This window comes from Lutra lutra, chromosome X, assembly GCF_902655055.1.
Source record: "Lutra lutra chromosome X, mLutLut1.2, whole genome shotgun sequence".
Lineage (NCBI taxonomy): Eukaryota > Metazoa > Chordata > Mammalia > Carnivora > Mustelidae > Lutra > Lutra lutra.
Genome location: NC_062296.1, coordinates 82,400,479 through 82,422,333, shown reverse-complemented (window position 1 = coordinate 82,422,333; position 21,855 = coordinate 82,400,479). Strand labels below are relative to the sequence as shown.

The 21,855-nt window shown below is 34.9% G+C and overlaps 1 protein-coding gene across 5 annotated transcripts in view; it reads left to right on the top strand.

Moving 5' to 3' along the window:
* CNKSR2 (connector enhancer of kinase suppressor of Ras 2) overlaps window positions 1-21,855 on the top strand; it is a 282,715-nt gene that overhangs the window by 97,887 nt on the left and 162,973 nt on the right. For all 5 annotated transcript variants that reach the window (XM_047716254.1, XM_047716253.1, XM_047716252.1 and 2 more), the window contains exon 5: window positions 20,520-20,561. In XM_047716254.1, coding sequence (XP_047572210.1) covers window positions 20,520-20,561 — 42 coding nt within the window. The remainder of the gene's footprint in view (window positions 1-20,519; window positions 20,562-21,855) is intronic.

The window sequence follows — 21,855 nt, the reverse complement described above, 5'->3', positions numbered from 1 at the left end:
GCCATTTTTTTATTTACCACATCATTCATATTAGGACTTATTAAAAATTCCAGTGTAATTAATATACAGTGTTACATTATTTTCAGATGTACAATATAATAATCCAACAATTCTATATGTTACTCAGTGTTCATCATGCTAACTATACTCTTACTCCCCATCACCTATTTTACCCATTCCCCCCAACCATCTCCCCCTGGTAACCACCAGTTTGTTCTCTGTTTAAGAGTCTGTTTGTATCCTTTTTTGTGTGTTCATTTTGTTTTCTTAAATTCCATGTATCAGTGAAATAATATGGTATTTGTCTTTCTCTGACTGACTTATTTCACTTAGCATTATACCCTCTAGATTTATCCATGTTGTTGCAAATGGTAAGATTTCAGCCATATTTATGGCTAAGTAATATTGCATTGTATGTGTGTTTATCCATTCATCTATCGATGGACCATTGGTCTGCTTCTGTATTTTGGCTATTGTAAACAATGCTGAAATAAACATAGGGTTACATATATCTTTTTGAATTAGATTTTTTGTATTCTTTGAGACCTTGTTTTTTAAAAAAAAAGTTTATAAAGTGACAATATTCATTAATCTTTTAAAATACAGTAAACTGTAAAAAATATTTACAGAAATCCCAACCTAAGCACCAGAAAAAGCTGTGCTATTGCTTTGAGCTTTCCTACAATAAATATCTGTATTTAAATTGTGAGTATGACTTTTTTACAATTCATTTGTTCCATTTTATTCTACATTTACTCATCAGATGTATTTTATTTTATTTTCTAAACTTGTTATTTTTATTATTTTTAAAATTGAAGTATAACTGACATAAAATATATTCGTTTCAAGTATACAACATAGTGATTTGGTATTTCTATACATGATGAATTTCACAATAAGTGTAGTTGCTATCTGTCACCATTCAAAGTTATTACAGTATTATTGACTATATTTCCTATGCTGTAAATTATATCCCCATGAATTACCTTTTTTTTAATAACTGCAAGTTTGTACCTCTTAATCCCCTTTACTTATTTTGCTTGTCTTCCTGACTTTGCCCTCTGGTACCCAGCAGTTTGTTTCTTCTGTCTATGAGTCTGTTTCTGTTTTGTTTTGTTTGTTTGTTTGCTTGCTTTTTTAGATTCCACATGTAAGATAAATCATACAGGATTTGTCTTTCTCTCCCTGACTTATTTCACTTAGCATAATGCCCCCTAGGTAGATCCATCTTGTTGCACATGACAAGCGTTCATTCTTTTTTATGGCTGAGTAGTACTCCATTGTATGTATGTGTATATATATATATATATATATATATATGCATATATATATATATATATACACAACATCTTTATCTACTCCTCTGGGGATAGACACTTAGTTTGCTTCCTTATCTTAGCTATTATAAATAATGCAGCAATGAACATGTATCTCTTTGAATTGGTATTACCATTTTCTTTGGATAAATACCCAGAAGTGGAATTGCTAGGTCATATGGTAATTCTTTTTGTAATTTCTTGAGGAACCTCCAGTATTTTTCATAGTGGTGACACCAATTTACATTCCCACCAAAAATGTAGGAATGTTCCCTTTTCTTCCTATCCTTACCAACACTTGTTACTTTTTGTCTTCTTGATAATAGCCAATCTGACCAGTGTTATTTTATTTTTCAATCTTTAGTCAAGAAAATGGAAAAAATATTCTTCAAAAATCAATATTGAAAGTGTTTATTTCTGATGGACAACTCAGTCTAGATTATGTATATATGTTTTCTAATCTCTTTTCTTACCTTTACACTATTTTAAATACAAATCAGTGAAAGTAAATTGTTTACAAAATATTTTCTAAATATGCATTTTAAAATAAAAATATAAATGAACATATTGAGTGTATTGCCCTTTTTAAAATGTATTCCTACCTGAATCTAATCTATTTTAAGCCAGTTATTTACTCAAGATAAATACTTAAGAGAAAAGAAGAGCTTTTTTAGGATTTATTGAATTGGTATTTGTGGTTTAAATTCTTAGAACATATATTTGTGAATACTAAAAAACATAAAAATTAAAAATAAAGATTGCATAATTTTGTAAAAATAAATAGCCTAGAAGTGATTTTTAAAATTTCATTAAAGATTGGAGTGCCTGGGTGGCTCAGTTGGTTAAGCATCTACCTTTGGCTCAGATCATGATCCCAGGGTCCAGGGATCGAGCCCCACAATGGGCTCCCTGCTCATTGGGAGCCCACTTCTCCCTCTCTTCCTCACTCGTGCTCTCTCTCATTATCTCCCTATAAAATCCTTAAACATAATAAATAAATTTCATTAAAAATTTATGGAAGGAAATTTGACCTATAAATTTTCTGACAATAGCTATTATATTTTGCCTCATTATACCTTATCTGTATGAACAGTACCTGCTTTACCTTCTTGATTGACATTTTTATTTTATTTTTTTAATTTTATTTCATTTTATTTTATTTACTTACTTATTTTTTTAAGACACACACTCACCCAGTGTGGAGCCCAACACAAGTCTTGAACTCGTAATGCTGAGATCAAGACCTGGGCTGAGATCAAGAGTTGGACACTTAACCAACCAAGCCACCCAGCCACCCCTTGGTTGACATTTTATATCATTTAGTCTTCTATTTTATGGCACAATAGTGTAGTGAGCTTTGATATAAAGTATAGCTGAGTTCATTATCTTAGCTCTGCTTTTTGATACCGTGTATGAACTTTAACAAATCGTTTCACATTTCTGATACATTTTGTTTTATTTGTAAAAATGGGTCATATCTCGTTGGATTATGGTAGGGTTGTTGTGAGTAATGGAAATTGATCTAGCCCATAATTTGGCATTCAGTGGGAGCTTAATAAATGACCATTTTAATTATCTTATATAGCAAAAAAGCCCTTGGAAACTGAACTCAGGTAGTTTTTACTCTGTAAAAATTAGAAGGAGTGATGCTCTGATAACTTTCAGTATTGCGTACCAGTGAAGAAAGACCTATTTCTAGAATGAGTGCTTTTTTAAAAAGGACTTTGATTTAATTTAGGATGCTCTTTAGATTTTAATGCAAACTGATGACTGTGCTTCATATTTTGGAAGATATTTTGATGTAATACAGGAGCGAATTTTGGTCACCTGTGAACTTGCCATCCCATCCACATATTCACAATACCTAGAATTGAAAATGGAAAACTCAAAACATATAAAAGTACAATGCCTGTGTATAATACTCAGACCTACATAATGTGTGTTGTAAAAGGGATATTAAGATTCAAGTAGTAAATCTATGTGAAGTTTTAAAGGGATATAAATTATACTGCGGTAGGCATGGTATATATTATACGGTTCGTGTAGTCAGTATTAAAACCTATAAAAGCCCAGCCAGGATAGCCTCTCATTCATCTCAGACACAACTTTAAATACTATTTTTGCTATATTAGGGTTAGTGTTTAAACCTTCCTGAATCAGACATTCTAGGTGACCTGAAAATTAGACTGGGGCTCTTGAGATTGAAACTGGGACATTTCAGACAGAAAACCAGGACAAGTTTTATATGTAAATCTTAAACAATATGGATTGTATTACTTAGCATACTTGTTGATGGAAACATTAAAGGTGATTCTGGTTTCTTTACTTTGTATTTAAACAAACAGTATATTTAGTTCAATGTAATTATACTTAATCCTTTGTTTTCTTCAGCTGTTTACTTGATCATGATGTAGGAAAACCAGTATTTTTTTTAAGATTTTATTTATTTATTTATTTGACAGAGATCACAAGTAGGCAGAGAGGCAGGCAGAGAGGCAGGCAGAGAGAGAGGAGGAAACAGGCTCCCCGCTGACACAAGGCTCAATCCCAGGACCCTGGTACCATGACCTGAGCCGAAGGCAGAGGCTTTAACCCACTGAGCCTCCCAGGCACCCCGCAAAACCAGTATTTTTTAAAACTTCTCTATATAGTCCTTATATAGTGAATCAGAAGTTAGATCTAAAACTATTAGGCATAATACCCAGATAACTTGATGACTTTTATTCTAAAGACAAATGTAAAACTAAAAGTATATAGAATTTGCAAAACTGAGATTATATTATATTATATTTGTATGCCTGTATCTTTTTAAAAGGCCTAGAATACAGTTTTATAACTGACATAAATATAAACACACACAGAGAAATCCTCATTCTTGATATAAAATATTTATCGGTAGCTATAAATTTTCTGAAAGCTCAGGATGAAAAGGTAAATAAGAGTGATAAGATTACTGCATGCTAAGACTAAATGGAAAGCACTATTTAGAACACTGGGACATAATCACAATATCCTTCCAGCTTTCTGACACTGGCCTGACTTATGAAAAAAACTTAAAAATTTTTATATATTATATGAAAATGAATGCTGAAATAGATTGTTTTCATAGCTTTATTTTTTTTTTGAAAACCTAGACTATATTTATTATATATGAGCATCCTGCCGAACACTTTTAAAGATGTAGACAGTATCACCATCAGCAATAACAGAAGAACTGGAGGTATGGTGTACTATACTTGCCCAATTCTTTTACATGGCAAGTGGCAGGATAATATTTCTCAGACTTCTGTTTTCTTCCATGCATTATATTTTAAAATTTATGTAATACTTTATATATATGCAAGAGAATGCGTGTCATATATATGTTATGAGGCATAACAATCAATCAAATACTCGTGAATGTGTCATCTAATAAGTAGAACATTACCAGTATTGTTTTAGTTACATTTGTGCTCCTCCCCTATCTCATTACCCCCACCTCTTCTCAGGGTGTTTATTGGTTTTTTCCCCCTTAAAATAATTTTTTTAAGATTTTATTCATGTATTTATTTTAGACAGACAGAGAGAGAGGGAGAGAGAGAGAGTAAGTGTACAGGGGAGGGGGAGGAGCTAAGGGAGAGGGACAAGCAGGCACTGGATTGAGCGTGAACCCCGAGCAGGGCTCAGTCTCCCAACCCAGAGGTCATGACCTTAGCTGAATTCAAGAGTTGGAGGCTTAACCAACTGCACCACGAGCCACCCTTCTTTAAAATAGTTTTATATATTTTTCGTAAACATACCATTTAGTTATGGTTGTCTTTGAGCTTTGTAAAAAATGGTATCACTGTGCATATTACTTGTTTCACTTGATTTGTGTTTCTGAATTCATTCATGTTTTGTCCACTTATGTAGTTCATTCACTTAATATAATACTTAATTGTGTATCTACTCCATATTTATTCACTTTGCTGAACATGGACATTTGGATACATGCCTACTTTTAAATATATTACATGGAAGAGTAATTGGACATGCACAACTTTATAATTGTACTACATCCTGTTCTGAAAGTTTTATTGCTTATTATGTAATGTACTTTCATTGTCTTCCTACTCTCTGAATTACAATGTGTTTGCCATGCTGTCTTATGATGTATTTCATCTTTCAAGAGGCTATTAAAATTTTCTCACAAAGACCCTAACAAGATAGAACTTCTACCATTGTTGCTATGTTATGTGCATGGAAGCAGATATAGAAAGATGGATTATGGGTGCCTGGGTGGCTCAGTGGGTTAAAAGCCTCTGCCTTCAGCTCAGGTCATGATCCCAGGGGCCTGGAATGGAGCCCCACATCCGGCTCTCTGCTCAGCGGGGAGCCTGCTTCCTCCTCTCTCTCTCTCTCTCTCTGCCTGCCTCTCTGCTTGTGATCTCTGTCTGCCAAATAAATAAATAAAAATCTTTAAAAAAAAAAAAAAAAAGATGGGTTACATGATTCTTATCCCTACAGGTGATAAAATAAACTTCAGGAGAGAGTCCCTGATATGTTACCATTTGTCTTATACCATGATGATTCGTTTTAAAGATAAAATCAAAAGTAATACCAGTCCATTTAAGAAAAGATTTGCTGTGGGAGACTTGGTGAAAGCAGGTATCTGCCTCGTGCATTTCTGTGTCTCTGGTGCCTGGCAAACAAATGTTTGTTGAAAGAATGAGAGGACTCATTTCCCCTTAAGATTCCCCCCAAAAAAGGACTACAGATCGTAGGTTTAGCTGCTATAACTCACTGTGATGCTGATGAAGACCTAAAGAGAATTAAGCCTGAAAAGAAAAAAAAAAAAACAATTCTTTTCAAAGTCGATGAAATCCAGGTCTATTGTCATTATTACAAATACAAATTAGTCCTTAAAATTTTAAGGCTGCTTCTTCCTATCCTTTCTCCTACTAACCCTTGCAACTTCAGGAAGATGAGTGGGGGAGGCAGGAAACAGTGGTGATAGTACCAGTGTTCTCCATGAAACAGGTAATGAGCTAGTGAACTGGGGAAGGGAGAGAAGATAAGAGGAAAGAAGAGGGGAGGGAAGGAGAGGTTCCTGTGGAGAGGACCAGAGACTAGGAGGAGAGGGCTAGTTTTGGAGTTAGAAAAGGTTACCATTACTGTCCAGTCTGCTCAGCCTTCCCAAATAAATCCATGTGTGCATTTCTGGGTATCATTTGGAATGCTTTTGTAGCTTTAAAATTCCAGTTTTGATTTGATACCAAATTTGGAAACCTGAGCTGTAAAGGAATATAGAATATAATGTTGAGACTGTGTAGTGCCAGAGTAGGAGTTATGAAAGTACCTAAGCAGGAAAAAAGAAAAGGTTCAATTACATACTTTTATTTGTCCTGGTTCTGTAACTATTTCATGTATCTTGCTACAGTTTAAGTGCCATCCCCAACGGCATTTTAAAATGTCTTTTAAAATGTCTACAGTTGTGCTATTCAGCAGTTACTAATAATATAACTGTTAATTTCCATTTTAATGTTTCACTGTCTTCCACAGGCCTCCTTACCCTACAAAATATCTCACTAGGCTTTCTGTTTCTTCACATTTAAACTGTCTACAGAAATATTTTCCTGCTTTCTCTCCCAACTGAACTGCCTTTTAGAATTGAAGTATACTGCTCTGGGCTCTTCTGTCCACTTTTGTACCCCTCCCTCAAACCCTATCTAGATGAACCCTATTCCTTATGACATTTTTTTAAAGATTTTATTTATTTATTTGACAGATAAAGATCACAAGTAGGCAGAGAGGCAGGCAGAGAGAGAAGGAAGCAGGCTCCCTGCTGAGCAGAGAGCCCGACGTGGGGCTCAATCCCAGGACACAGAGATCTTGACCTGAGCCGAAGGCAGAGGCTTAACCCACTGAGCCACCCAGGCACCCCTTCCTTATGACATTTAAAAATTATTGGAAGAACAAAATGTCTATACAAAGTTTAATGGTCAGGGAATAATAACACGGCTATTTTGAGGTTGGCCAAGTGCTTTTACAACATGTTATCAGAATCAGATTTTTTTCCTCACAATAACCCAGTGAAGTAGGTAGACCAGATGTCATTATCTCAGTTTTGTAAGTGAGTAAATGGAATTTTAGAGAGGGAAAATGACACAATAAGTGACATGACCAGGACTTAGATCCATGCTTTGACATTGTTTGTAATACTTTCTGCTCATTTCTCCTCATGTTTGGCTTTTCCTTAGAATGAAGCAAGGAGCTTTTTAAAAGCCCTGATATCTGTGCTCCATGAGACTTATTAAATTAGACTCTTTATGGTCAGGCTTGGCATGAGTAGTTTTTAAATGATGCCTCCATTGATTCTAACCTGAAGCCAAAGTTGATAACCACTGTGCTCATAATTAACTGATTTAGAATGAGAGGAGTATGAGGTGAGAAGAAAATGGATGGGTTCAAGAATAGTGTTTTCTCAAAGCCTTGTTCATGGTCTATAATTCACCTGGGGAAGCTTGTTAAGAGGCAAGTTCCCCGAACTCTACCATAGGTTGAATGACTGAGAACTGTGGATCAGTAGGTTCAACTATTTATAGGTGATATCAACCCAGAGGTGACACATTTATAGAGGAGGCTAGTTAAACATGTTCTTTAAGACATCAAACATAAGATATTAATGAAAATGTCATTGTGCATTTATAATAAGGGAGAAATCAATGTTAGAAACTAATATGCTGGGAATTTAATAAAATAAGAAGAAATAATATTTTCAGCATGTTATGGATCCTTATGTCCTATAGATTATCATTAAATCATTACAAATGTTCATGCTTATAAAAGATTAAAGCATACCAAAAAATATAGGGAGCTACTAGTTACAGGCACCAATTTTCTAAGACATTGGTCTTTACTGACAAAGTAGTTTTTAATAACCCATATCCCTCAGGTTGGGTCAGAATGACAACCAACATCACACAGGTAATTCAGATGAAATTAGGCCCTAACACAAGTGAAATAATGGACTGAGATTATACTTGATATTGGCATGTTTGAAGAACTGGTCAGAATTAAGTAATTAGGACAAGTGAGCATAGATAAGACTAATAAAATGAGACAAAAATGATATACAAACACAAGATGGTGAAAGACTAGATTTTAATGAAGTAAAGAGTGTAATCTGAGGCTGACTGCAAATTGCATTGTGTAAGGAAAGACATAGCATTTCTGAAAAGTAGTACATTTCTTGAAATGAAGTACAGCATGTAAAATTTATAAAATGGGGGCTCCTGTCTGGCTCAAGTCGGTAGAGCATGTGACTCTTGATCTCAGGGTTGTAAGTTCAAGCCCCCCATTGAGTGTAGAGCTTACATTAAAAAAAAATAATGGAATAGTTATTGCATTAAACTCTGCATTGGTTAGGTCTTCATTTTCATATGTGTTCTAGCTTTAACCCTTCTATCTGGTGGAAGATTGTATCAGTCGAGTTAAGCTAGATTACGCTGCAGTAATAAACAACCCAGAAATATTTGCACTTTTAATATCACTCATGTCCAGTGCACATGCTTTATATCCAGCCTGGATTACTATAGCTCTACTCCATATCCTCCTCACTTCAAATCCCAGAGTAGCCTCTTTTTGAACATTGCTGGTCATCACAGCAGAGAGGTAAGAGCATGTTTCTGCAAATGGGGCAAGCACATCTGCCCACATTTCATTGGACAAAGTAAGTCATACAGCAATGACTGACTTCAGTAGCTACAGTAAGTTTAATATTTTCTTTAAAAGAAGGGAACGTATATTTAGAAAGCATAATACAAGTCTGATATAGCAAAGAATATATAAAGAATTCCAGTATAGCATTATACCAGAATTTTAAGGACAATAATCTTGTTTATTTGAACATAAGGAAAGCACCATAAAATTAAATTATGTGGAAAATTTTGAAATATCCAAAAAATATGTTGGTAAAAGTTGAGTTCAAAGAATTTCTTCTCTCTTCTCAATGATGTGTTCTTATGCATTGGTGTCTCTTAGTATCTTAACTAATCTACTGCGATACTATCTTAGTATCTTAACTAATCTACTGCAATATTGGTGATAGGTTTTGTGGGAAGGGGAAGACCTCTTGAAGTTTTTCAAAGCATAAAATTCTGTCTTATAATCACTCAGTGTTACTACTAGGAAACCCTAAATGGATACTGATTATTTATGATAATGATTTCTGAGGGTGTACAAAAGTATGCCTAGATGTAGGCTGCTATTGTTACTTGGAAAATTTAGTATTTATTAGGATTTAAGTATATTATTATCATTAATGATCTAAAAATATTTATTGAGTGCCTGGGTATCAATGTTACCCTTTCAGATGTACATATTGAAAAGAAATGCTTCCATTTTGTCTAAGAAAATGCAATCTAAAGAGATAAAAGGGATAAATATATATGGACTAAAGAATTTTTAAGACTAATACTTGGAATTTGTTTCAAATATACCATAATTTGCATTTATTTTTCAGGCGGCCAAGTGGATGATCTTGAACTGATGAAGTAATGTTCAATTTATATTTTCATTTATGAGGGGTCATAGTATTTATCTTTGCTTGAGCTCCTTAGTTGAATTTGTCACAAGGGAAAAATTGTCTTTCATCACTTAGACTCTATAGATATTCTTTCCCTTATGATATATTAGATGGTCATTGCAGTAAGTAACTTGAACATTTGGAAGCTAGAGAGACTTTTTGTTACAAAGAAATGTTAACTTTATTGTACAAATATAAAATTCTTGATGTCTTTTACATAATATGAATCTTCACGCATGCAGAGAAAGCCCAATTATTTTTGTTGTAAATATCTGCTGAGATCATGCAGATTAAAGTTTAAAACCAAGCTCATCTTTAAAATTATTTTAAAACTGAAACTCAGTCTATTTTGGTACAAAATTAGAGTGTAAAGAAACTAAATGTACTGTGTTAGTTTGGCAATTAGAAATTTTATTTTTAAAAAAATGGCTTTAAAATTTCATTTATGTACCTAATCTCTAAAGCCAATGTGAAATGTTTATTATAGAATGTGAAAATAGAGAATCAATGGAATAAAATACTCATAGATGATAAATTGAGACTATACTTATAGAGTGAAAAGAGAACCTCGAGAATTTAAGACACAACTGAGTTCGTTCTTTGAAAATACTGACCATCTAATGGGAGAGAGTAAGATTAACAGATAACCTGTGGAAACATAAAATATAGGACATAGGCCTTTCAAAAATGTTAGGTCTTGGGACGCCTGGGTGGCTCAGTTGTTGAGTGTCTGCCTTTGGCTCAGGTCATGATCCCAGGGTCCTGGGATGGAGCCCCACATCGGGCTCCCTGCTCAGCAGGGAGCCTGCTTCTCCCTCTTCCACTCCTCCTGCTGGTGTTCCCTCTCTCGCCGTATCTCTCTCTGTCAAATAAATAAATAAAATCTTTTAAAAAATATTTAGGTCTTGACTCAAGACATGCAGAATAAACAAACTTAGCTCATGATGGGGATTAGCTCACTGCTTCTTTAGGTTGTCAAAATAAAGCTATTAAAGTTATACGGATCACAGTCACCCTAATGAGTTTTCTGGTCATTAATACCTTAACTTGACATTTTTACTTTTTATCCCTTTTGACACTCAATCTTGATTATCCTGAGTAGTTTTTAGATTTATTACAGAGCCATTAAGATGCTGAAAAAGCAATCAGCCTTACTTCTCTGCCTGCATTTCCAAGTCTTTATATGCTAGATTAGTTTCCATATGCATTCAACTACTGAGACAGTAGTCTTTCGTTGTGAAGACTAGAGTGATTAAAGCCAGACTGGAGGGACACCTGGGTGTCTGGGTCAGTTACACATCTGACTTTTGAATTCCGCTCAGGTTGTGATCTCAGAGTCTTGAGATCAAGGCCCATGTTGAGTTCCATGCTCAGCAGAAAATCTGCTTCTCTCCTTCTCCTTCTCTCTCTGCCCCTCACCCAGTTTGTGCTCTCTCTCTCTCTCTCTCAAATAAATTAATCTTTAAAAAATATTAAATCCAAATGTGCTTTCATTTTAGATGGCCTCTGAGGGAGTGCGGGAGAAAGTAGACAGAATTTTGAAGAGCAATATGATGCAAGGTGCAGATGAAAATGGCTGTGTTCCCTGATGGAAAGACTACAGATGACCACTAAGGTCATGCCCACTCACATTCTCCTCCCATCCCTTGTTTATTGCTCTTTGTATGTTACAACTCAATACCTTATTTAACCCAATGAAAAATCTTAGCTATTTCTTTTCAAAATGGGTCATTTGAAAATTTCAAGAGGGGCACCTGGGTGGCTCAGTCAGTTAAGCGTCTGACTCTTGGTTTCAGCTCAGGTTATGATCTCAAAGTCCTGAGATCAAGACCCACTTCAGTTGGGCTCTGCCATCAGCACAGAGTTGCTTCAGAATCTCTCTCCCAGGCGCCTGGGTGGCTCAGTGGGTTAAGCCTCTGCCTTCGGCTCAGGTCATGGTCTCAGGGTCCTGGGATCGAGCCCCACATAGGGGCTCTCTGCTCAGTGGGGAGCCTGCTTCCTCCTCTCTCTGCCTGCCTCTCTGCCTACTTATGATCTCTCTCTCTCTGTCAAATAAATAAATAAAAACTTTAAAAAAAAGAATCTCTCTCTCTCTCCTTCTTCCCCCATTGTTCATGTGCTCTCTCTTTTTAAAATAGATAAATAGGGACGCCTGGGTGGCTCAGTTGGTTAAGCGGCTGCCTTCGGCTCAGGTCATAATCCCAGCGTCCTGGGATCGAGTCCCACATCAGGCTCCTTGCTCAGCGGGGAGCCTGCTTCTCCCTCTGCCTCTGCCTGCCACTCTGTCTGCCTGTGCTCATACTCTCTCTCTCTCTCTCTAACAAATAAATAAATAAAATCTTTAAAAATAAAATAAAATAGATAAATAAATAATATCTTTTTTAAAAAAAGTTTAGGTTCTTTTTTTTTACATTGTATTTTTTTATTGTGTTATGTTAGTCACCATAAAATACATCATTAGTTTTTGATACAGTGCTCGAAGATTCATACCATTCTTCATGAATTCTCTTCTCATTCCCAAAACAATAGCAAGAAGACTGCTCCAACAAGTTTTTGGTCATCAAGCTAGCCAAAATGGTGAAAGGGTTGCCAAGGAGGAACTTGCACAGCGGTTGGTTATACCTTTGCCTCTCTTGTTTGCCAAGGATATTTATAGATCTGAAATTTAACAGTAACATTTTGATAACACATTCAAGAAGACGGGTGACTGTCTATTCACTATGGACATTGTTTTCACTCAGGGCACTCAGTCAGCTTTTGCTCTTTCAATGCATCCAAATTTTGTTTGGACTTTTATCTTCCATCCATTGCAAAGCCTTTACCCCTAGCACTGCTTTCTCTGTGCCCACAAAGCTAGGTGATGACTACTTCGAATTCCTTTTAATAGCTCTTTTCTGTGTATCATCCTACAGAAAGAATTGCTTTCATTGTACTATGCTGCTACTGTAGATGTCACAATAGACCGGAATCAGCTCTTGTGGGAGAAAAAAAAAAAAAGTGAAGCATCTGGTCAATAACTGGAAACTAAACTCTTTCATGTCTTTCTTTTCAGCTGCTGCTTTATTGTTATTTGTTTGAAAATCTTGTTAAGTGGCTTCCCATTTCATAACTGTTGGGAGGACCATAGTATATTTCTCTAGACCTGACCTCCTGGCTAGCATGGTGACCACTAGCTGCATGTGGCAACTGAAATATAAATTTAAATTAATTAAAACTAATTTAAAAAAAAAGTAAAATTACGAATCCAGTTCTTTCTTTGCACATTTTAATTGCTCAGGAGCCACATATGTCTAAAAATTACCAAATTTGGGGGTGCCTGTGTGGCTCAGTGGGTTAAGCCTGTGTCTCCGGCTTAGGTCATGATCTCAGGGTCCTGGGATCGAGCCCCACATTGGGCTCTCTGCTCGGCGGGGAGCCTGCTTCCCCCTCTCTCTGCCTGCCTCTCTGCCTACTTATGATCTCTCTCTGTCTGTCAAGTAAATAAACAAAATCTTTAAAAAAAATAAAAACTACTGAATTTCAAGCAGCACAGACATAGAACATAATTATGATAATCCTCTTATCACTATAAGTTTTAACAAGTATGTTTCTGTAGTACAACTTTCTACCCCTTACTCCTGGCCACACAACTAACCCTTCCTTCCTAGACAATGTAAGCACTCCCAGACAATGTAAGCATTGTCTGAGCTTCTGTCTTCTGCTATCTTCTCACTATACATTTTCTTTTTTAATGAATATATTGTTGTTTTCTTGGGCCTTTAACTGTCACTTCAGTGTAAATACTCACAGGTCTGGCTTTATTTTACATCCAGTTCAGTTTACTCAGTTGCTTGCTGGACAGCTTTGTATAAAATATCCTATCTTTCAGCCACCTCTAATTTCACATGCCCCAAATATAATTATTTTATTCTCCCCAGAGTCTCTCCTAACATTTCTACTCAGCCATCCATCCATTTGCTCAGGTTTGAACCCTGGAGTAATATTTAACTTTCCTCTCCCCATCATCCTCTGTGCCTGATGAATCAATCACCCAATTCTTATTCTTGGCTACATGTATGTCAGCCACCTCTCCTCAACTTGCTTTCCATCATCATAAACTCAGTTCAAGATTGGATTATTACATATTACATTTTCTAAAGATTTTTTTTTTTAATTTGTCAGAGAGAGAGGGAGAGAGAGCGAGCACAGGCAGACAGAATGGCAGGCAGAGGCAGAGGGAGAAGCAGGCTCCCCGCCAAGCAAGGAGCCCGATGTGGGACTCGATCCCAGGACGCTGGGATCATGACCTGAGCCGAAGGCAGCTGCTTAACCAACTGAGCCACCCAGGCGCCCCTACATATTACATTTTCTATTGAAAGAGCATGCCAACTGATCTTGCTACCTCCAGTTTTCTTCCATTCCAAATCCACAATTTCTTCTCCATTGTTTTCATAAAACATATATTTGACCACATACTTTCAATGTTCAGACATCTCTGAGCACTTCCTTGAATCTGAGTAAAGTAAAGTACACACTCCTCCATCCTCCCCAGAGATGAAATGTCTACTTGGTATATCTAGAAAGATACACAGCTTTACAGAGATTCATTATCTGAAAAATGACCTGTAAATGACTCTTGTAACTAAGGGAAAGTTAAAAAAAATGAGAAAAGGGCCAAGAAGAAATGGCTATTAGAGTTGTTAGCTGGATCACAGAGTTTGGACTCCTCTCCTCCTCCCCTTGCCCGCAGCACACACACTCACCATTTTAATGTAGCTGTTTAACACCAGCCATGGCACTATGTAAGCTACCCTGACTTTAACCCCTTCCAAAATAAAGTCACAAGAAATTATCAGTTGACCAATTAAAGTGCTATCCTGGTTGAACAGGGCTTCAAAATAGATTGTCACGAAAAATAAAAATTGTATTCCCTTCAAAACAAAATTTCTCCAGCCTATAATTGGTAGCTCTCTACAGTATCACCTCATGTTATTTTCTAGACTTTCTTTCCTGTTGCATTCATTCCACATATCTTATGCTCTAGTCTGGTGTGCTTACTTCTCATCATGCCTTTGTTCATTGTGTTTGCACAAGCTGAAATGTTTGTTCCCTGTGAACCCCCAATTTCCAGATTCAAAAGCCATTTAAGGTCAGTAAAGTACCTCCTCCAGAAAGTCATTCCAGATTAACAAGTTAGGATTTATCTCTTTTTTATGAGATCTTCTATGAGCATTTGTCATATACCTTATATTATTATTTGATCAATTTCTCCACTAAAGAATGATGGCCAAGGGCCAAGTTTAATTTATCTTTGATTACCTGATAGTGCCTGACATTGAATTGCACTTACAAGTTGCCCCAGGAACCATTTTTGGTGAATGGAATTGTGACTTGGGTAAATGAATGAGTGAATGAATAAACACTAACTCATATGAATTAATCACTTAAGCATTGGAGACTTTCTGGTACCTTGACAATTGAATATGTGAAATATTTGGTATGAAGGTGTCATTATTAAAGGTTTGCATAGATGGATTATTTAAATATTACATATAAGCAAAACAATATTTTTTAGGGGCACCTGGGTGGCTCAGTCAGTTAAGCATCCGACTCAATTTTGGCTCAGGTCCTGATCTCAGGGTCATGAGAGAGAGCCCTGTCTCAGGCTCTGAGCCTGGAGCCTGCTTGGTATTCTCTCTCCCTCTTCCTCTGCCCTTCCCCTTTGCATGCGGGTATGCTGTCTTTCAAAAAAAAAAAAAAAACACCAAAACAATAGTTTTATATTATATGTACATGTATACTATAATATACCAAAAAAAGATATGAAAACTTAGAGCATTCATAGTTCCAAAGTTCCAAGAAATATAATTGTATGCAGCATTAGAAACATAGACTATTTTTCTTCACTTTCTTTATGTATTCAATGTTAATGAGCTATTCCTATGACTATGATACACAATTGATGAGAGATAATTACTTTTACTGAACATCATGACCCCAGGATGCTTAAGATGTGTTGACAAAGTAAGGAACATCAGTGAGAGCTCTCATAGGACAGAAGAAGGGTTTCTATGTGTGCGGCTCCATACGGCAGTTGCATCACTGTTTCACAAGAACAATAACTGATTATGATCCTGTGTGGGCACATAACTCATCTGTGGAGGACGGTTTCTGCGCATACTTAGCCTTCTCAAAAAGAAAAAATTGATCTAAAGAAACACTCATTATCTTTATGAATATTGTCTTCTTAGGAATTTGATACATTTAAATGTGCATCACATAGTTTGTAGAAGCATTATATGGAAAAGAATAAAGAAGAAATTGCAAGTGTCATTTTCCATGCACAGTAGGAGACAGAGCATGAGCTACTGAAGAGAATTCCTAGGAGTATATAGCAGCATAGCTCTAAATCCACTTTTAAAAATCTAAATTTAATCCTAACCTAAAAATAAGTAGAACGTCAGAGGTATACCTTTTCTTAGTATGAATAGGTCCTTTAAAATGTGGATTTCTCCATATTTGGTGCTATTTTCCTTTTAAAACTTGGGATATTATTTTTTGGGGGAAAATATTTGGCCCTAAGTTTTAATAAAACCCACACCTGAGGAGCCAATATTTTAAATTCATGTCTTGATGGAAATAAAATAACTTATTAATAAAATGAATCCCCTAAGGTACCTACGGCTATTTAAATATTCAGCATAATAAAATGAACTCCTTAACATGATAGCTTAAGTAAATAGAACACAGTCATTTAGTTTCTGTTCTTCTCCATAACATAAAGTAGCAGGTTAATACATAATTTTTTGTGTTGTTTTGTTCTGTTTGGTTTTTATTATGCGGTGTCCCAACCTTTGCGAAAGCCTTTGGCTTTCAATAATGAACAGGCCCATGCGGCTGAAGGAAGGTAGAGATAGATACAAGTAGAAGCAGTTATTCAAAGTGATGAGCAGTTGAGGAAAGAAATAAGTTTACTGGGTGGAAAAAAAGGAAAAGTCAATCAATAAATTGGGGAGAATGTGAAACAAAAGCAGATAGTTCCGAGGAGTTGAGAACTGTTTTGACTGAGCCAGCAGATACTATTTTCAAATCAGTTTATGGTCTTTCAGGTTCTATATATTTGGTCATTTTTGGTTTGATTTGCTTTGGTGTTCTTCTGTCACATCTTATCCTATAATATAGATTGTCTTTCAAAATACCATCTTCATCAAAATCATGATGGGGCCCCCACTCCAGGTCTACCCTGTCCATTTATCTGGGGCTGAACCCAGAAATCTGCATTTTAACCCACTTTGCAAGTGATTCTTACATGTATACAGAGCTAAAATCTGAAAATTATTGCAGTAGCTTAGAAGTGTTTGAGGGTAGTTTGATTGCTTTTGCAGTAGTGCTGCCTTTATTTTCTTTACCTAAAAACCCATTTTTTCCAAGACTCAATTAAAAATCACCTTTCCTGGGGCACCTGGGTGGCTCAGTAGGTTAAGTAAGCCTCTGCCTTCGGCTCAGGTCATGATCCCAGAGTCCTGGGATCGAGCCCCTCATCGGGCTCTCTGCTCAGCGGGAAGCCTGCTTCCTCCTCTCTCTCTGCCTGCCTCTCTGCCTACTTGTGATCTCTGTCAAATAAATAAATAAAATCTTTAAAAAAAAAAAAGTCACCTTTCCTGATTTTTTAAAGGCAGAGTTAGTTGTTTCCTCCTCTGCTCCCCCAGCCCTATGACCCTGCCTTTATTATAGTAATTGCAAGTGTCCCAAATGTGTTAGTGCAAATTTAAGCTTTAATAAAGCCACATATGTGAATATGCTACAAACATAATATAAACATCCTTTCAAAATTTAATTATTCCAATTTATTTTATAGTCATTTGGTTTTGTTTGTTTCAGTAGTAAGTTTTTAATTTTGATGTTTGTGATAGTTTTTTAGACTGGTGGAAAACCTTGTCCACTTCAGTCACCTGATGTATCTCTTTTAGACTCTGTCTTCGTTGGCCATGTCAGAATTGTCAAGTATGCATCCGTACTTCATTCTTTGAATAATCTTAAAGCTCAGATTATAGATTTAATCCTTCTGGTCACTGAGAAGCAGGAGCTGATGCATGTGTTTACAAAGTTTGAAATTTGACTTGAGCAAGTACATAGCACAATACAGTGGGCACTTTGCATTTTAATGAGAAATATATCAGTATTATAAAATTTTAAATAATTGGCCTTTCACGTATTGATTTCTATATTTTGTGGCCTTCATGCTTGTGAAGTTATTGAAACTTAAACTTTATGAAAACTTTGGCATTCTACATATTTTAACTTATTTGTGTGAACGCCTATCTATCTCCCTAACCTGTGCTTTTTCTAAGTCAGGGGCCATGTTTAATATATGCAGTATTATACAACTGTTACTGAATATTTTTGGATGTATCTGGTATATATGAAATTAATCATCAACTGTATTAATATGTATTATAATTAGTATGAAATTTACTGTTTCCATCCGCTATAACTATTATTTTTTTTTAGTTTCCTAAATTGCTCCATCTTTAGCCAGTAAAAGTCACTTATTTTTGACTTCCGAATCCTGCTGAATCCTTCCGAATCAAACCTTAGAGAGTTTAATAGCTTCTTCTTATCTGTGTCACAGTACAATCCAAGCTCATCTTTTACATTTCCTACCCCAGATTTGGAATCCACCATTTTCCTAGAAGGCCCAGGAAATGATATTTGAAAATCACTAACTGAGGAATTTATTCATTATTCAGTTAATTGTGTCTTTTCAGTGGGCGACACTAAGCAATACATACATACGTGTACCACATGATACATCAAGAGACTCTAGGTTCTACTTACCTTCTTGTATATGTATCTACTTTGTCTCATGCTAAAATTACTTAGGATGCCAAAACTGATAGAATGATAGTAGTATCGCATAACTGTTCAGTTGCTTCATCCTATAAAACACAGTAGTTTCAGCAAAACAGTAAAGATTGAAAACACTACTACCAACAAACAATATGATTACTGACAATAGTATAAGATTTTATTTACCAGTTCTTTTTGTTATGTTACACTAGGGATGTGCAAGTAAAGTATGATATTTTGAGGAACTTGAAATAGTTATTCTCTGTGTGATTATTGTATCACTCGCAGGATATCCATTTAGATCATATTTGCTTTTTTCCTTGAGGAGAATCCCTTTGAAGTTTGAACATTTAATCATATTCTCTGATTCGGGGAAGGTAGGTAAATAATCAAACTTGCATCCATTATAGCTGAAGCAAGTTGTATAGGTGGCTTGGGGAAACTGGGCAACTTTCCAACTTTTCCCAAATCATCTCTTACCAGTGTAATTGTGTTTGAAATTAATTCTGTAAAATTGGATTCTTCCAAATTCAGATGTAAGTACAGTGTACTTTCCCAGTATAAATACTTTATCTATACCTTGTCTCCCCTCTACACATAATTCATACTTAATTTATAGAGACACGAATATGGCTAAATTCGTAACCGACTTCTTCGTCAGCACAGAAGCCCTTCAGTATGGAAAGGCCCAGTCCTTAAGTTTTTCTATTAATTTGTGAAATAAATCACCTAAATTTAACTCTAAAACTTTTGCCCCTGATAAAAATACATAATATTTTTGACAAGTTATTTTGGTGAAATGGCATTATCAAAAACTATGTTCAACAAGATCCATTTTTTAAAAAATTAAATTCAGGGGAAAAAATGAAATGGGCTATCATTCCTTAAAATATGCAGTACTGTGAAACATGGTTATTCTTTCAAAATTAGATGGTCAAATAGTAACTAGTTAACTTTATATTTTGAAGTAAAGGTAATTAGTTTAAATTTTTAAAATAAAGACATAGAACAACAATAATTCATGGTTAAAATGTATTTATCACTTATTGTATGCCAGATACTATGCTAAGCTATTTATCCATTTTCTCATTTATTCCTCACAATACCCTTATTGGGTTACTACTAATATCATTCCCATTTTATAAATTTCTCAAGAAAAATGAGACATAGAAACAAAGTTTCTAAGCAAAGATCACTTTGCTGTATTTCTGCTCATTATAAATCTAGCAACTGCAGGTAAAAAGACAATGGTGATTTTAAAAAATAATTATTTATAATTCCAAAGATTCTAATTTAAGTAAAAAACTATGAACTTGATATTTATTAGTAGTGTGTATCAATTTTAAATGCATAGTGTAAAGGATATTTGATAACCTACAACAGTTGAAAATATAAAAGCATTTTTGAAACTAAGACTATTAAAATAAATATTAATGTTTTTCCTAATGTTCTAATCTATAAAAAATTCGTATTTGAAATATTGGGAATACTGCAACAAAAAGTATCACACATAAAAATTTAGACAGAGAATGTTACAATATTTTTTAATATTTGATTTTATTTCTGTTTAATGTAATTATTCTCTATGATATGTGTGTAAAATTAGAAAATATAGTTTAACAAAAATAAGAATATCTCTGTAACTGACCATCAGAGCTAACTACTATGAATATTTTAATATATGGCATTCTGGATTTTTTTTAATTCTTATTGCTGTTTTTGCTTGAATTGTCGAGACTTTTTCAAATTGTAGTAAATTTCCTAAGAAAGTATTTTAAAAGGCATGTCTGATTTTTTTAAACTAATGAATATATTTCTTTTTTTTGAAGGACTGTACTGTGTATGAAACAGAGAATAAAATTCTTCATGTGGTAAGTATGTTTGGATTTATTTTCATCTTCATTAGAAAATATTTCTTTAACTAGTAATTAAATAAAATGGTATAGCCTGTAAAAATGAGCTCTGCTTATCTCATAGGAAAAGTACAAAAGAATATAAAAAGTATAAAAGAACAGGTTAAATTAGTTACAACCATTCTGTTGTATCCTAATAGGAAAATATGATAAAATGTGTTACAAATTTTAAGATGGTAGTATGTAGCAAGGTTGGAATGTAATGAAAAACCTTAAAAAAGAGAATTTGAAATCAGAAATTTTTTGTGACAAAAAAAGAGAAAAGTATTTGGTTGTGGAATGGGGTAAACAACCTGTCATTTGGATGAAATACTTAATAGAATAATCAATCTGCCTTTGATAAGATTCTATACTCAGCAAAGAACCTTCCAAATTTTAATATGGTAATATCTAATCAATTAATGACTTTGCAGATATTTTATTTTATTACTAGAAATGGAATGTGAGTACAGTAAACTTTATAGGAAGGTATTACCTTTCTTGTTAATGAACAATTTGCTACTTTTCTTTATAAATCTATAATTTGGCTGATGCTCATATCAGTCCTGATAACTTCTTCACCTCTGTTAGAAGTAAGTAATAACATAAGTAACACTGAAGAAGTTTAGAAGTGAATGCAATTTATTACTTTGGCAATTTCACATTCCAGCTAGTGAGAATTTAAAGATCCTGTCTGATGATGTTTGAGACTGTGGGTGGCATTAACCAATCAGTTCAGCTTGGAAAGCATTTGTATTTCCTTCTTCTTTTAGAGTTCTCCTATTCTTTTATTTTTTATTCACATTTTTAAATTTTTTATTTAAATTCCATTTAGTTACCATGCAGTGTGATACTAGTTCCAGGTGTACAATATAGTGATTCAACGCTCCCTGGTGCTCATCACAAGTGCCCTCCTTAAACACTGTCACCTGTTTCACCCACTCTTCCACCCACTTCCCCTCTGGTAACCACCACATTGCTCTCTGTAGTTAAGAATCTGCCTCTCTCTTTTTTTCCCCCCCTTTGCTTGTTTGTTCAGTTTCTTAAATTCCACATATGGTGAAATCATGTGGTATTTGTCTATTTCCACTTCTCCCTTCCTGGCCTTTTAATGTGCTAGCTTTCAGTAGAAGGTTATATACTTGTGTGTTACTTCTCACAGTAAGACTCTTTTCAAAAAATAATAAAATAATATTGAGTTATTCCAACCACTTGGCATATGATGCTGGAATACTTTCTTTAAAACAAAATATTTAAAAAGTCTCTTTCCAAA